Source organism: Hylaeus volcanicus, chromosome 5 (genome assembly GCF_026283585.1).
Source record: "Hylaeus volcanicus isolate JK05 chromosome 5, UHH_iyHylVolc1.0_haploid, whole genome shotgun sequence".
NCBI lineage: Eukaryota > Metazoa > Arthropoda > Insecta > Hymenoptera > Colletidae > Hylaeus > Hylaeus volcanicus.
In genome coordinates, this window is record NC_071980.1 from 13046190 (window position 1) to 13061860 (window position 15671).

General features: G+C 41.6%; 1 protein-coding gene across 9 annotated transcripts in view; it reads right to left on the reverse strand.

Annotated features, from left to right (window-relative positions):
* Positions 1 to 15671, reverse strand: part of LOC128876350 (solute carrier organic anion transporter family member 4A1) — a 44986-nt gene that overhangs the window by 17449 nt on the left and 11866 nt on the right. For 6 of the 9 annotated variants that reach the window (XM_054122649.1, XM_054122651.1, XM_054122650.1 and 3 more), the window contains one exon: positions 969 to 1188. In XM_054122649.1, coding sequence (XP_053978624.1) covers positions 969 to 1188 — 220 coding nt within the window. Of the gene's footprint in view, positions 1 to 968; positions 1189 to 1751; positions 2552 to 2845; positions 4425 to 15671 lie in introns of those variants that run through there. The other 3 variants (XM_054122655.1, XM_054122653.1, XM_054122654.1) reach the window with 3 other exon arrangements.

Sequence of the window (15671 nt, forward strand, 5' to 3'; positions counted from 1 at the left end):
TCTATATAGAAAAGAGGTCAATTGTTGCTATCGAAAGCTAGTTTCATCATCGATAATGTCCCACGATCTTACTTCTAACAATCAGCACCAATTCTGAACACAGACGTTCGATCGATCAAGAGGAAGATTTCTGAAGAACGAAGAGAACCGATCACTTCTCTTGTCCTCTTCTCTCGTTAAGGGATAAACAAACATGCTTAAACTATAAGCACCCGTTCCCCTCTATTCTTTCTTCTATCCCCTGTTGCACCCTTTCGACCTTCGTGCCTGCGCCCTTCGTCGATCGGTTTCCTTTCGACGTCCGTTACCCTCCAACGTGCATCAACCTCCTGCTACTGGCTCCGGAAAACTCGATTTCCGGTTATCGTCGGTCACCCCGTCCCTCCCTCTGTCACTCACCCTTTACCCACCCTCCCCTGCGCGCCCCATCTGAAAGCTTCGAAATTGCATTTGAACGCGCGGCTATTAGTAACGCCAAACGGCGATATCGAGTCGATTATGGCGGAAAGTCAACGTTGGATTCATTCTGGACGCGGGCGTGAACGTTGTTTACGTTGCTGACGGGCTGCGTTACGAGATCCGTGATCGACGTGTTCGCGATCCGGCATTTAGGAAGCCGGCAGGGAGGCGCGACGGACGGGTTTTATCAAAGTTCGATTAAAATTTGGATTAACTGACGGGGACGATTGCGTTACGATACTTTATAACAGGTCACGTTCATGTCATCACACTCTATGTCTTTTAAAGAAATTTGTTTAAATTAAACGATAGGTTTGATGTTTCTAAATGAATACTTTCTTATAAATATATACATGAATAAACTTTACGTCAAATCTATTCTTTAATTTAGACAAATGACTTCAACAAACATAAAGGGTACGAATCCGACTGTGTTCTGTGATTTATAAATTTCTTCCCTGATTTTTCTAAAAAATGTTATGGAGTAAACGAGCAACGTTCAATCGTACCTTGAATTGCACCCGTCCAGCATAGCCAGAAGAGTGCCCACTTCGCCGTTCGAAATCGTTGAAGGTACATGGGCCTGAACCAAAACCAGCCGCACTTCAGGTTATCCGTCGTCCTGTCAGATTCCTTTGGCGCTTCCGTCTTTATTTCCGGTTTCCTCGGTCCATCCCCGAACTGTTCCGGAAAACTAGACAGGGTTTCGTGCATGTCCGGCACCCCCGACTGTAAATCACACTATTCAGATGATACTGTCCATATCGAATTACGTAAATTAACCGAGGGTCGTTACAGTAATAACTAGACTGGGGCGTTCATCAATTCGTGGCATTTGTTGATAGGAAAAACGCATTCTAAGCGTGGCATTCGAATTGCAAATATACAGAGTGTAGATAAACTATCGACTTTATTCACGATAAACTTCTGAACTCCCCCCTTAGGTTGATAGTATGTGTCACGAGATGAAGGTCTCAACGGGAAGTCATAAATCTAACAAAGAACTCGAAGTGTCGAGAAGATCGTAAAATGCCACCTACGAACAAACATCGGCATTTGCCATATTTTATTCCTAATGCAACGATAACATCCTGCCGAGAATATTCTCAGTGCTCCGTTAAAATTAATTATCTCAAGCTAAATCCGATACAGGCCATTCGTAACCCATTAATTACGGCCCGACACAGGAGCTACAAAATTTAACCGCGGTCATGTAAATCTATTTTCATTCGAATTCGTATCGATCGACCAACATCCGCCAACTTTTCGTCCGAAAATAATCCTCCACTTACGCTGAATGCAAGTTTGTCCCTCATCTTTCCTTCGTGGACCAAGAAAACCCCAGGAAGCAGCGCAGATAGTTCCCTGACTTTTCGCGCTATCGCCGGAAGATCAATGGCGTCATCCTCGACACTGTCCTCCCAATCAGCGGCTCGTGGTTGGCTCGCCTTACTCCCGGTTTAATTGGCGATGGAGCTCCGCGAATTTCCGAGAGCCTCCACGGATAGTTTCGACGACGATCGCGGATCCCTCGAGCGTGTCGCGATTCAGAGGATCCGTTTTCATCGCGAGGCGAAAGCCGCGTCGCGCCACGGGCGGAACTTCCGGCACGCGGTTACGCTCGGTCGTCCTCGAGTGTCTAGAGACGGAAGAGCAGCCAGATTTTGATCCCGCGGAATGACGACTCTCTGGGAGGCTTTCAGCCTGGATAACGAATATTATTGTCCTCTGGTGAGCGAAGTGATCTTGACTAGATCAAAGATCGCGTCGGGTCGTTGGCCGTGGAACGATCTTTCGAGATTTTGGGCAGGTGGAATGGAAGCTTTCGGAGTTAATTTTGCGTGGTTGTTGATCCTTTGCATTCCTAAGGCCACTTGTACTGCCCAAACACTTGAAGCCGTTCTACTCCTACGGCCAGTGTCACTGCACACAATTTATCATCAAGTTTTGATAAGCGATCGTTCACTAGTGACATGAGACTAAAGACTGTATGGTTTGTTCAGATCGTAGTGACAGTGGTAGAAAGAGAACAACTTTTTATTGCGACACATGTGAACCTAAACCAGATTTACATGTTGGCGACTGCTTTGAGCTATATCACACGAAACAAGTTAAATACTTTAATCAAATTAAAATGTTATAGTAACTTTTGTTTTGGATATCTAAATTCGATTAGTTATAAGATCAATATTCTTAAGCAATAGCGTGTAAGCAAACTTCGTATAAATAATCAAACGAAGGCCAATATTATCCATTAAACTATTATTATTTGTGTATGATTATGCTTGGTTAACAAAAATGTGAAATTCTAAAGAAACTGCAAAGAGTTTTTTGTGGTCATTCCATGACTCGGGAATCTAAGAAAAATGGTATTGAAGTTGACTACCTGCATATAGTCAAATTGCTTGGAATGCAAAGGGTTAATTATTATCGAAGATTGTATTTTGAGGTTGGTTTCTGGGTCGTGGAGGTCCTCCTCGAACAGATTTTTCGAAAACTTCTGATTCATTAGAACACCTGTTCCTTGACGACTCTTTACTAAAGAGTCTTTAGGATGGTTTTACATGGATGAGAATTACCATCGATGCTTTTGCGAAAGTATTTCCTGACAAGTTAGCAATCTAAATGCTTCAACGTATACTGATTTCACTCGATTGCAATTTCCCTCCTGTTTTGAGACACGTCTCGTCCCGTGGCAGTGTTCGGTCCCCGCGTGATTCCCGTCGAACACGCGTCGCGACGTAGGATGCTCTTCGCTGTGTCGACGCGCATCGTATAAATCCTTCGAGCGAGGTATCGTTTTCCGAGCCAACAGCTTGCAGCCACCCAACTTCAACCTCGTATGAAATATTCAACGCGACGCGGGATTTACAATATCACGGGAATTTATAATTCCCGCACACGCTACGCCCCCGCTGGATCGCTTCTATGCTCCTTGATCGATCCCCATCACAATCTAATCCAATGATTCTTAACCAATGAAGAACGGCTACACTGTATCGTCAATGTTTGTTATCTTCCTTGTTCGCGGTTCGGAGAATTTAGAGGCAGGCGTGTTTGATTTCGTCGACAGGTTCAATTTATTTCATTGATATGATTGGACTGTGGATTTCATGCATTCGTGGCGTGTATACTAATGTGGAGAATATGCACTAATTATACACGATGTATGTAGGACGTATTCTATTAATTAATTTAGTAATATTTATATTTCGTCTTGCACAAGTGTATATAGCTTCTGGTTAGGTTTAGTTCATATTTCTCACGTGTTCTCGTATTATAAATGCAGAAAATCCGCAGTTTAGATAGGATCATCAACGGTTTCATAGAAGTATGTTTTCTATTTTTGTTTTTTATAGACTATACCTTCTGAATTAAAAGTGGTAAATTTTTTATTATTATCGAGAGTAACGAGTGTCAAAAACTGCGTCGATGATTGAGACACTCACCTTACAAAGATCTACAATAAGACTCGTGTTGCGAGCTTCAAAAGGTTAAGAACCATTGGCCTAATGGCAACACTTCCAAACTGCTCCCAACTACGGGGTTCCAATCTCTGTGCGATCAAACTTCTTCAACCAGGGAAAAGATTCTAAAAAGAACCTGTGGATCACTCGACTTTCTGACTATAACACTCCTCGAACACGACGACCGAGCGTCTCTATATCCTGATTCATTTCACAAGCTACTTCAAGATGTTTAGGACGCAAAATTCCAGCAAAAGATAGGAACAAATCACAACACTCGAACTTCCACTTGCGATGAGCCACAAATGTTTCTTTTTCAATTGAATTCACAGAAGGTTTCACAGAGGTCTCGTGTCGATCGGGGATCGAGAGGATCTGAAGCACGAGATCCAGCTCGCAGCATCGGCGCGCACCGATTACCGCCGCGTGTCACACGCGACTGAGGACCGCGAGCTCGTGCTCTCGGACATTTCCCCGCGAGTTGAAACGCCGTACATGCTACTACCGCCGCTGGTTTGCTACGACAGACATTCTTCGTCCTTCTCCTTCCTTTGCCAGCGGACTCTCCCACCTCTTTTCACCATCTCTCTCTTATGAAGACTTCTGCCTCTGTTACTTCTCGTCCCCTTTCCTCCTTCCTTTGCATCCCCCTTCCACGTCTCCTCCTCCCCTCTCTCTCTCTCACTCTGTTCTCAGTCTACCTTTTCCACCCTCTTTGGCAACCCCCTGCCAGCGGCGCACCGTAAACCGCCCCTACTAGCTGTTGCTTCGGGAATCGAAAAAACGGCTCGGTGGTCGTCGATCTGATAAGACTCATTAATTCCCGTTAATCGCGCAGATGCGATTAAACGCCTCCACCAGGGTGTTCTGTGGAAACTGAGGACACCGAAGGCGGTTCCGTGACTCGGTTTAATCGCAGCTGTTACAGCTGCTAAAGGCTCGCAGACAAAATGTCGATTATTTATTTACGAGCGGCTCCGTGACCGATAAATTAATTAACGTAGAGTTATTCTGGTATATGATTGTGTAAATTTAGTGTAGAATATTCATTTGACACTTGGTTCGCTTGGTAGTACTTCAATGCATTTGTTTTTATTTGACTTTTACTTCCTGAGAACTTTTGGACCACGTTCGTATCTGTCGTCGAAGTAATTTGGATGTATGTTTTTCTCTTTGTATTGGCAAAAGAAAGGATAAGTGACTGGCGCGTAATGTAAACCCTCTACGGGCCGAATTTCTTTTCTGGAAGCAACTTGCAAGACATTTACTTTGATGTTTCAGGGTAATGATTTTTGCCAATGGTCATCAATAATGTTATTCGTTACCAGAGATATCACACATATAATTAAGATGTATACGTCGTCTTGTAAAAGGACTAAAATTGACCTGTGACCTGAAAATTACAGGGGCTTATAAAGGGTTAATAATTTCTGTAACTTTCACGTTTTTAATTCCTTGAAAATTGTTATTAACTGTGTCGAAGTAGTAAAGAATCCCCGGTTCGACCAGTGATCCATCACTCTCGGTTATCGTTTAAGCAATGGCGTCCACTTTCTTGGAATATCGAAAGCTTACAGTTTCAAGTAACTTTTTCTCCCAGTTTGTATCGAGAAATTCTTGGCAAACTTCGAAAGTCCATTATTTAATTTAACTAAGCAATTAAGAGTTTCAGTTCTCGAAGAATCTTGTTTCGAGAACCCCCCCTCCCCCCGCTCGTTAATAAGTTGAAAAATAAGTAATAATAAATAATGACGAATATTAAAATTCTTTTTGAAAATTCTACTTCTATTCGAGGTTCAACGTTTTTTCCAGTTCTTTTAGAAGTGAACTATGCGCACATGCATCACATTTTAAACTAATTTCCGCTGTGAATTTAAATCGACTACAAATCGTGTCGTATATTTTTGTCCAACGAACTACGAAGCGAAGCTCGTCGCTTCATTGAATAGAAAATTCGACTTACTAAAATAGACTGCATTGTTCAACGTACCTAAAATAACCTCGAGTAGCACGTACTCAAAGAACTCCGTCAATTAATAATGCCTACAATACTTGAGCTAAATTTGAAACCAATACTCATTATGTGAATATCAATATAAACAGCAACGATAGAAATAGTGATTACATCAATTACTTGAAAAAATTACTAATTTATTTATCAAATATCAAAAAAATCGTAACACGTTTCTGAATTGGGAAAATACGATACTTTTCTTAAAGTAGTAGTGCTTCGATCGTTTACAAAAACAGGCAGTGGCACGTCCACTGTTTCCAGGTGTAAAGTAAATTGCCTTCCTCGACGAACATGGTCTTTGACCGTGGCGGAACAAGCTATCGCAAACCGAACTAAAGAGATAATGTGCAACTCCCATTCCCAGCGAGCAACGGAAGAACCGATACAGACTCGAAGCTATTTTCCAGCTTCGCCGTGTAACGAGTTTCTTAATGTCTCGTATCGAGAAATGCATTTGTCTTCCGGCGTTCCATTAACGAGCATCGTTGCTTGCTCGAACACCGCCAGCATCCGCACGCGTCGTTTAAAAGCGTGTACGATGCTGAATAAGCGAAAAGCGAAACACACAGGAGACCGTGTAAAGGCTGGTTCAAGCATGGCCAAAATTTTCATTAAATAGGAATATTCGCAATTTGTCTTCGTGAAAGAGATTTTCATTGTATTCAAGTCGTGTTCTAATTTTGTAGATAAGCAAAAGGTAATCTTTTTGTAGTTAGAAAGAAGGTATTATTTATTTCATGTGTCGATTGTTTGGTATATAGAGTCACCTTAAATTTAAACCTGTCTTCTTTTGAAGGAAATAATTAAATATGAGTAAAATAGTGCAAGCCATAATTCTTTTTCTATTTTTGCGAAGATCGTCGGATGTTGCAAGTCAGCCTTATCGTTGTTAGAAGCGAGATGCGCGAAAAACATCACGGGAAATGGTGTAGCGAATGCAATATTTCAATATGAGGTAGGTCAGGCCTGGTATCAACCGTGGAGGACGTGTTTCGAATTTATGGCGGTAATAACCTAAGTATGCAGACTCGAAAGGTTCTGAATAAATCATCCTGATAACATTAGCGGTTAGGAGGACCCGCGGAGAAGCTCAATGACGCAACGGGACCAACAGATCGATAGCGAATTCTGAATCTAATGAAGCGTACATTACAAAGAAACTGAAAGGCATTCTACAAAATCCTGGCAAAGCAGTATTCTTCCCTGCAAAAAATAATCAATGCAGAGCAACCGAAGGGAAAACTCAGAATTCAATCTGAATAACGAAACACCTCTGAAACAGAAAAAAATAGCAAGACGCCATCGATTAAAAGTCAACGAAACGACGTTACAAGTTCTATTCCTGCGCATTTGGGCCACGTCTTTGCTCCACATTCAATTCGACGCGGCGAGAATCGATAATTCGTATCATCGAGGCATTTATTTGCAGATCTCGCCGTTGTTGATGTTTGAGAATTTAGGGGGGGGAGGGTGAAGGGGAAAGAGGGTGTGATTGCATGGGAAAATGGTTGGCGTCGAAACAGCTCGCTGGGAGGTCTCTGTGGTATAATTACAGGTTAAGAGGGGCATTTATCGGAGAAAAGGTGCGGTACATTTGGAATTCCTTCAAGTGCAACGTGCTTGTACTGCGACGATAACGGGTCCCAGCCAGCGTAATTAAAGTCTTCCTATCTTTAGGGCCACTTCCTCTGGCAGATACACCGAGTCGTTTATACAGCAACGTTTTCTCAAATATCCACTTCCCGAGTTGACGCCCACGCGGCTCTTGTCGCGTTTTTAGAGTAAGATCCCGTCTGGAGATAAAGCAGAGGTTCTAGGGTCAACGAATATACATTCAAGAAGTTATCTCGTGCATTATGGATGGATTTTTTTGTTCATCTTTTATTAAAATGTTATTTTTCACCCCCTACAGCTTTCGTTCGTCTATGAGAGCTGTGTTAAGGGAGGGACGAATACTGCTGGAAAAATATTTAACAAACGAAGAAAGTAGGCCAGAAAAGTGAATAAAGAAGTTGCTATACTAGAAGAGATTAGATCGTTTAAGATCGATTTACGGGATTTGTTACTTGTTAAGAAATTTAGGTCTACTACAATCGATAAAGTTCCAGCATCGTCTTTTCGGTTCTCCTTTATTACTCGAAGTTACACAGTCCTAAACATACACTCCATCCCATCTAATTTCTAAAATAGGTTCTAGGGTCAACGAATATACATTCAAGCTCATTCAAGATCGAGCATCCCAACGACGATGAAACAAATACACGTTATATGAACCAACGACGCATCGTCGTTTTAAACGCTTTAAACAAGTCTTGCACAATTTTATATTAAAGAAGGTAAATACTCGTAAACTTTCCCTCCCTTTCGTTTAGCTATTATTGTATAATGCATTTATGAATGTTTTTTTTTTATGTGTGCAAATGATGACGCGTTCGTCAATGTTAATTTTTGTAATAATCGTAACATTGTTAATTTCCGAGTACGCACAGAGCAGTCGAAATAAAATTAGAAGCCCTTCGCGAAACGTATTTTGCGACAGGGCTCCCGTCGAGGGATGAAGCAAACAGAGGCCAGTTCGCTGAAGGCGTCCACGAGGGGCAAATTAAATGTCGCGTTCATTAAACGGACATTCAGGAATGATTTGTTCGACGAGTGTCCCGGAGCTTCAGGGACAGAATCGACAACAAGAAGGAGAAATAAAGAAAATTAAAAAAAATAGTACAGTACACGGGGACCATCGACGCGTATACGTTCGATACACAATGGAAGGTGTCCCGTGATGACAACCAGAATGTAAAGGCAACATTTAGAAATTTCGTTTGTAAATTCAAATTGTTTAAATTTATACTCTGATCGCTGATATTTCAATTAAATTGCATTCGAAGAGGTCTGTCGTTCCTCATGAAAACCAAGAAAGCAAAAGTGTATTTCATTGATAGTTCCCTAGTTAAAAATTCATCTGCAAGGACAGTTTATAGTTAGGAATTATTAGAAAAACTAATGAAAATGAAAAAAAAACGCAATATACAGGATGCATCGACGCGTACACGCGCGTCGCACAATGGACGTCGCCTGGAGTTCGTTTGCCCAACGCAAACGTGGATCATGCGCTTGAAAAGCGAAGAGGGATAAATACCCTTTCGGGACAGACCAACCAGGCACACGTTTCGTCGGCCACGCGACTGCCTCGACATAAATTTCGTGGATTTAATAAAGATCCATGGCTTCCGCTTTTGGGGGTCCGTCAGCTGGCCATGGCTACTTCGCCGCCAGACAGATTTTTGCGTAGCCAGCCACGGGCGTCGATGTCAGGCTATGGATCAGTTGCATAATTAAATGTTCTCCTCATTTTTTTGTTTGTTTTACCACGCTGTACATTCCAATAAGTATTTCGCGTGAATTTCATTTGGTACACGATATCAAAAGGGTGGAGTCTGTGGACTAAAAAATTGCAGTTCCTTTATAATTTATTTGTAGGAGATGCAAATGAAAATTTGTGTACGCATGGCCCTTTCATGCTAATTCAATGAAATATATTATTGCTTTTATAAATACAAACAGGCTTCATAAAGACTTTATAAACACTGGTTACTTATTAACAGTTCTTCTAAAGACTTTATAAACACTGTTTGTATTTAGTCGAAGCATGAGTTCAGATTAATCTAGACTAGTTTCCCAGGTGCTCGACATTTTTCTGTTTTATAGGCCACTCAAAAACACCACAAACAAGTTAAATTTACTTCCAACAAGTGGGCAGGAAGATAAGAATCACATTCAGTATAGAAATATATAAATCTCCTTGAGTTTGGCGTTGATGTTAGTATTTTTACGTATTAGCAAGCATAAAACGTAAATTCGTCGTGCATTTCGTGAGAAATTCTGCCTGCGAAAGTGTACCGATTAGATTCCCGTCTACGCCTATGGGGAGGGTTAAACAGCGACGCGTGTCACGGCCCTCCATCCGTGGGTGGTCCATCCTGAAATGGAGGATAACATCCTAGAGGAAGTTTTCAATAACTTCCTATTGAATTTATTAACACCTATGAAAGTGTTCCAGCGGCACGAGGCGCTTAGCCTTCCATGCGCGAGAAAGAACAATATTGTTTCAATGATTTCTCATGGAAATCTGCAACGCCACACAACGAACGATAATCCTGCTGCCGAATCGAACGACACGTATCCCAAACAATTTATTTTTCACGAATATTACGCTAGCTCCTATTGCTCTAAATTCCCTACGGAATTCAAACACTCATTTTATAGAAGATAAGTTTTGTTTTCTTTGTTTATCTTCTCTAGATCATGATACAATTTATGTTGTACTTCTAACTTCTCGAAAGCTCGAATCTAGCCTTAACGAACGCCATAAAGACGAATTACGGGAGACTTTCATTTCTCGATAAAAAAAAAACGCGATGCAGTACGTTGTTAAAGTTGAAACGAAAGTTTAAGTTTCCTCGCGAACGTTTGGAAAGTTCCACGTGGAACGAGGTCAGTTGTTTTATTTTCGGCATTGACCAAAAAAAGTATATTTAATCGAAACAAAGTGGTTTTCCAATTGTCGATTTCAAATAATTTCAAGAAAAAGTCGGTTTTGGAATCTCACTTTCTCTAGGGATTTTATCTCTTCGCTCAGAAATAGAAATTTATTATGATATTTACATATTCATTGCCTTCTTCCGTTTTACAATTCTCTCGTTGTACATATATGTTGAGAAATAGTATGGAGACAGAGTAAGGTGGTTTTATATTTATCTGAGTGCTTCGAGAATTATCACTGACCTCGAGAATGTTAATTACAGGCAATTCCGATAAAATAAATGAGCTTTGTTCGTAATAATTTTCATTAAAACGGCACACTTCTCTTCTTTTGTTAACTTCATTGTTGGTTAAAGAGAATATTTTAAAATTTTTACATAGTATCATCAATACTTTAATCTATTCCCTTTTAAATAAAATAGTGTCTATATTTACTTTCAGTTAAAATAAAACTGATACGAAGACTATGTACTTATTTAATAAAATCTGAAATACTTCAATTTTATGATAACTCCACTCACAGAGTTGCCCTAAATTAAATTGTCTTTTTACTATATAAGCTATTTTGATATAGAACTAAATAACATAAATTTGAAGGTAAAATATTAAAGCAAACAAATCAGGTTACGATTCATGAATTTCGATAACATTGTAAAAATAGGTACTTACTAGGTCTCGATCGTGTCAAAACAAAATTTTACTCTCACAAGAAAATGCCCGCAAATATTGACGTGGCAATCAACGTGTTAATTCCTTAATTCGAGTAATTATGAACCACGCGAGCCGTCAGTGTGTAAAAATTATCTCGTAAATCGAGGAATCAGTGTACAAGGTTGGAAACGGAGTCTCTGGCCTATTCGTTTGCGTCTCACGTTCGTTTCGCGGTTGATGCCGGTCACGGTCCTAATCACGCGAACACGGTACCTTCGGGACCGGCATGATTCCTTCTCCACGGTCGAAATAGATGAGACCTGGAGAGACGGTGGCTCGCAGCAGCTCGCGCAAACTGTTTCACGTGACGATCGTCGAGTGCAAAGCGCGCCGGGGATTCTTACAGCAGCGTTGTAATGGAATACATTTTTGCACTTCTCCGCGGAGCCTTCCTCTCTTCTCCAGCGCTCGTTTCAGCCGCCTTTCGGTCGCACTCAGCGACTCGCTCGGTTCGAAATGAAAACGAGCCTCAAAAGACCTTTGTACGCGCCACCGTCACGTTCGATATTCGTGCGTTCTTTTATGCCGTCACGTTTTTTCGTTTCCGCGAGGACTTTACCACCGCGGAAAAGAGAAACGTGTGACGTTTGTCTAAATTTCCTTTTCGCCTCCTTTTTGATGGTCCCTTTTCAAGGATTGTCGCGGACCTGCCAACGGTAGACGGCTGGCCACAGGCTGGGTTAGGTCAGAGGGTAGAAAATATTCTAAAATGGAATTAATAAGTCCTAAGAGATTTGATAAATTCTAAGGCTCTGTAACGCTATGGTAAAAGATTCAAAGAGAAAGAATTTCACTTAATAAGTAAGATCAGAGGGTAGAAAATATTCCCAAAATTAAGTAACAGGTGTTTAGAAAACTATAAATCACGAGAAACAAAAGATTTCAAGAGGAAAAACTCCACTTGCGAATGTTGTCGTTCCGACGGAGATTAGGAATCTGATCGTGTAAATTTAATATTTGCGTTGGATCAAGTTTCCGTGAAACGCAACTCCTAATTAATCACGCACGCTTATTCATAGTCACTCGGGGTTTGAGGTACCCGCACGGCAAGGTCCATAGTTCATAGGGCGTCATAGTACCTTAAGACAGTCTTAAAGTGTAGCCCTAAATCGTGAACAAGACCGACGCCCGCAACCCCAATTAATCTCTGTACAACCGCTGGGATCTACTGATAATCTTGCACAATCTGCTGGATATTCTTATGGTATCCTTATGGCTGTATATTTTCAAAGCCACGAGAACCTACGAAAATAACTGACAAGGGGACCTAAGATTAAATAAATATCACTAAATTGTAATTGTGACTTATGTCACCTTCGAAATAAACGACTCATATGTATTTCAATTCCGAACATTCGCTCCCAGTGGAAACAGACCAATAGATACAACAGTTTTTGTTTACCGCAACAAAGCAGTCCACGAGAACGACGGAACTTATTTGCTCGCGATCGCTAATTGCAGTTTGAATTTCGCGACCACATAATTCGCATAATGTGTGCGTTGTCCCCATTGTCGTTCGACGGCAAATTAGCGTTCAGCGACCGATAAACCCATCGACGGGACAGCGGGTTCGCGAGAAAGTTCCTCTGCAACTTTTCTCGCTCGCACGAGTGGACCCGAGGACTCGTAACCGGTGCATTCCTAACGACTCCATTCAGAAGTAACTCGATTTACGGCTGGCATAAAGTGAATACGTCAAACAGCTTGTTAATCTAGATTAAACGGCGCCCGACCGTGAAGCGGCGTTTCTCGCAAAACCTGCTGCCAATTATTTAGTCGGCCGTTTCCCTTGAATTCTCGTTCGCGACTCTGTTCCAACCCCTTCGGGGCTCTGTTTCCTTCCGTCCACCGGCCGTTCCATCGACCATCGCGGTATCGACGAGTTGACGTTGTTAGAAATAAGTAGAAGTTGAAATCGAGGAATTATTGAGATTTTCTTACGAGAATAATATAAGGCAAATTAATTAGGTAGTGGTCGTAATGTTATGCTGGACTGCAAACAAACCATTGTTTATTACGTTGGCCGGCAAGCTAGAAATCGTGAAAATTTCTCCATTCGTCTCGAGACTATTATAGATTAAATAATTTAACTAGATATTTATCCTAGCATTTAATTTTTTAACATCGCCAGATTCACGATGTGTTAAAGAAAATAAATGTGGATAAGATTCCTGCATTCTGATTAGGTTGTAACAACAAATAATGTGACAAATCTTCAATTTTATAGTTTTCAATCATTTTCAAACAAGATTTTAGCCTCATAAAAATAGTTTAAAAAATGTGACAATGTATTAAAGTGCATTCAAACTTGCCTCCGAATTTTTCACGACTACCCGCTAGATCACTATCTGAAGCTCTCCACGGACAGTATACATCTATGTAACTAAAAAATGAAATAAAATTTCACTCTAATTTGCAATCCCTCCCGTCTCCAGCACTTTCGAGCCTGTTTTCCATCCATTGTCGCTTCATCGACGAGTACAGCCACCGAAGGCTCACCCTGTCCCACCCTCCCTCGTCTCTTTTCTCGCCCTCTGTTCGTCTCTTTCTCTGAAAGAGCGCAACAGTTCGCTTCCTACTTGTCGTTGTTCCTTTCAAAGGTAAAATTCGACGGGTAAAAAAATGCATCCCTGAACCGTCCGTCCGATTGATTGGGATTTTGCGGTTGATCGTGATTAATGAGCGCCAACGTGGCTCGCTCTTCCCTTTCGTTTCTCGTATTTCTTTTTTTCATCTGTCCTTTTTGTATTTTATTTCCCTCTCTACCCACCACAGTTCCCGTCCTTTGTGCCAATGGAATTCGACAGCGGCCGCTTGTACTCGGGGGTAAACTCGAGTGTCGTCCTATTCCACGCGTTTGTCCTGGAATTCGAAGAGTTTTGGTTTCACAGGCTGATCCCATTTCGGAATTGATATCGATAGAAAATGAAGCCGGTCTAGCTGGGAATTCGGTGGGCTTCCTCGAATGGAACGGAGACTGAAAGCGGCGTTTGGTTTGACGTTGTTTGGGTGAATTCAGAAACGAACGTTTGGTTGAAACTGATAGAAAGGGGGGATGCTGCGTGAAGTTAGGGAGGGTTCTGATTCGACTCGAAAATCAATTTTTAAGAAATTTTGTTTTCAAAATCTTTAGAGTATCTAAATCCTGTAGTGTAAGCTACGTGTAATTAAAACTGACATTTCAATATTGAAATGAAATTCCAATGAAAAAAATATAAATAAGTAACTTAACCGTCACTTAATATTACACAATTGACTCAGTTTTAATTGCCCCTTCAATTTCCACAACAGAAATTCCTGAAAACCGTCTACTTTTCATTCACTCAAAACCAGAGTCACACCTTCAAGGATTTCCTTCGAATAAGCCTCTTCAGCATCGACAAAATTTTCAATAAATTCTTTCTTTGAAATTTCAACTACCTCCGAAACAGACCAATCGAGTTCGAGTTAAAAAAAAGAGTTTTTCGAGACGCTTCTCACGCAATCGTTGCCAAAGGACTTTTAATTGTTCCCACAGATTTTCGACCGGTACCCATTAATTTCGACAATGCGCGTCCTCCAGCCTGGCACTCCTCCCCCGCCAGCCTCTCTGCCTTTCTAACCATTATTTTTCTCTTCGACATCTTCGTGATGGCGCACCGCTACTCCTCGTAATTGCGGCACAATCGTGGCCCGCGGGCATTAACCGCGCACGACCACCATCGCGGAGAAACGAACAGTTCTACAAAACCGTCTCGTTCGCGGCTGATAGTACCGAAGCCAGCGATAACAATGGCCGACGAAAGGGTTGGAGTGGAAAAAACGACGGAGACGGGACACCGAGACTAAAATATGTGGATCACTCGAAAATCCAATGTCCCATATTCCTAGATCGCTCAGAGGTTCGTGAAAAATTACGTTGGAGGAATTCGGGCTTTCCGTCAGTCATCTTCTTCGCTACGGTGGAACGAGCTCGTTCTTCGAGATGGCTATTCGCTAGGTTAATGCTGACGGTTTAATCATCGACTTCTGCTACGTGGAATGGAAGACATGGCTCAGTTCTGGATCGCAAGCGAAGTTTCAGGGAGATCTGACTATGAAAAAAGTAGGGAATTTAGGTGGAATTGTCGAATGAAAAGTTTTCCAGGTGTCCTGGTTTCATATGCTGCATAGTCGCTATAGAAAAAGTCGCTACCTTCTCTCTGTAATTAAACAAGATCGTAACCCTTCCAATTGTCGACGCAACAAGTCCGCAGACCGCATTCCGAAATTGCAATTTGATCGAATCCGTCTGCGTTGACCGCGGCGCCCGCAGCAACGGAAATGAACTATTATCGAGCTTGCGTTTTACTTCGGAACGATCATGGTTGCTGCGAAAACATTGGAACTAGACAGTCGACCGAAATACAGCTAACTATGTCCATCCATTACAATTATTTCTCGATTCACTTATAGAGCTTTCTCTTCTGACTCGAATAAAGTAACAGATTCTAGCAAGTCAT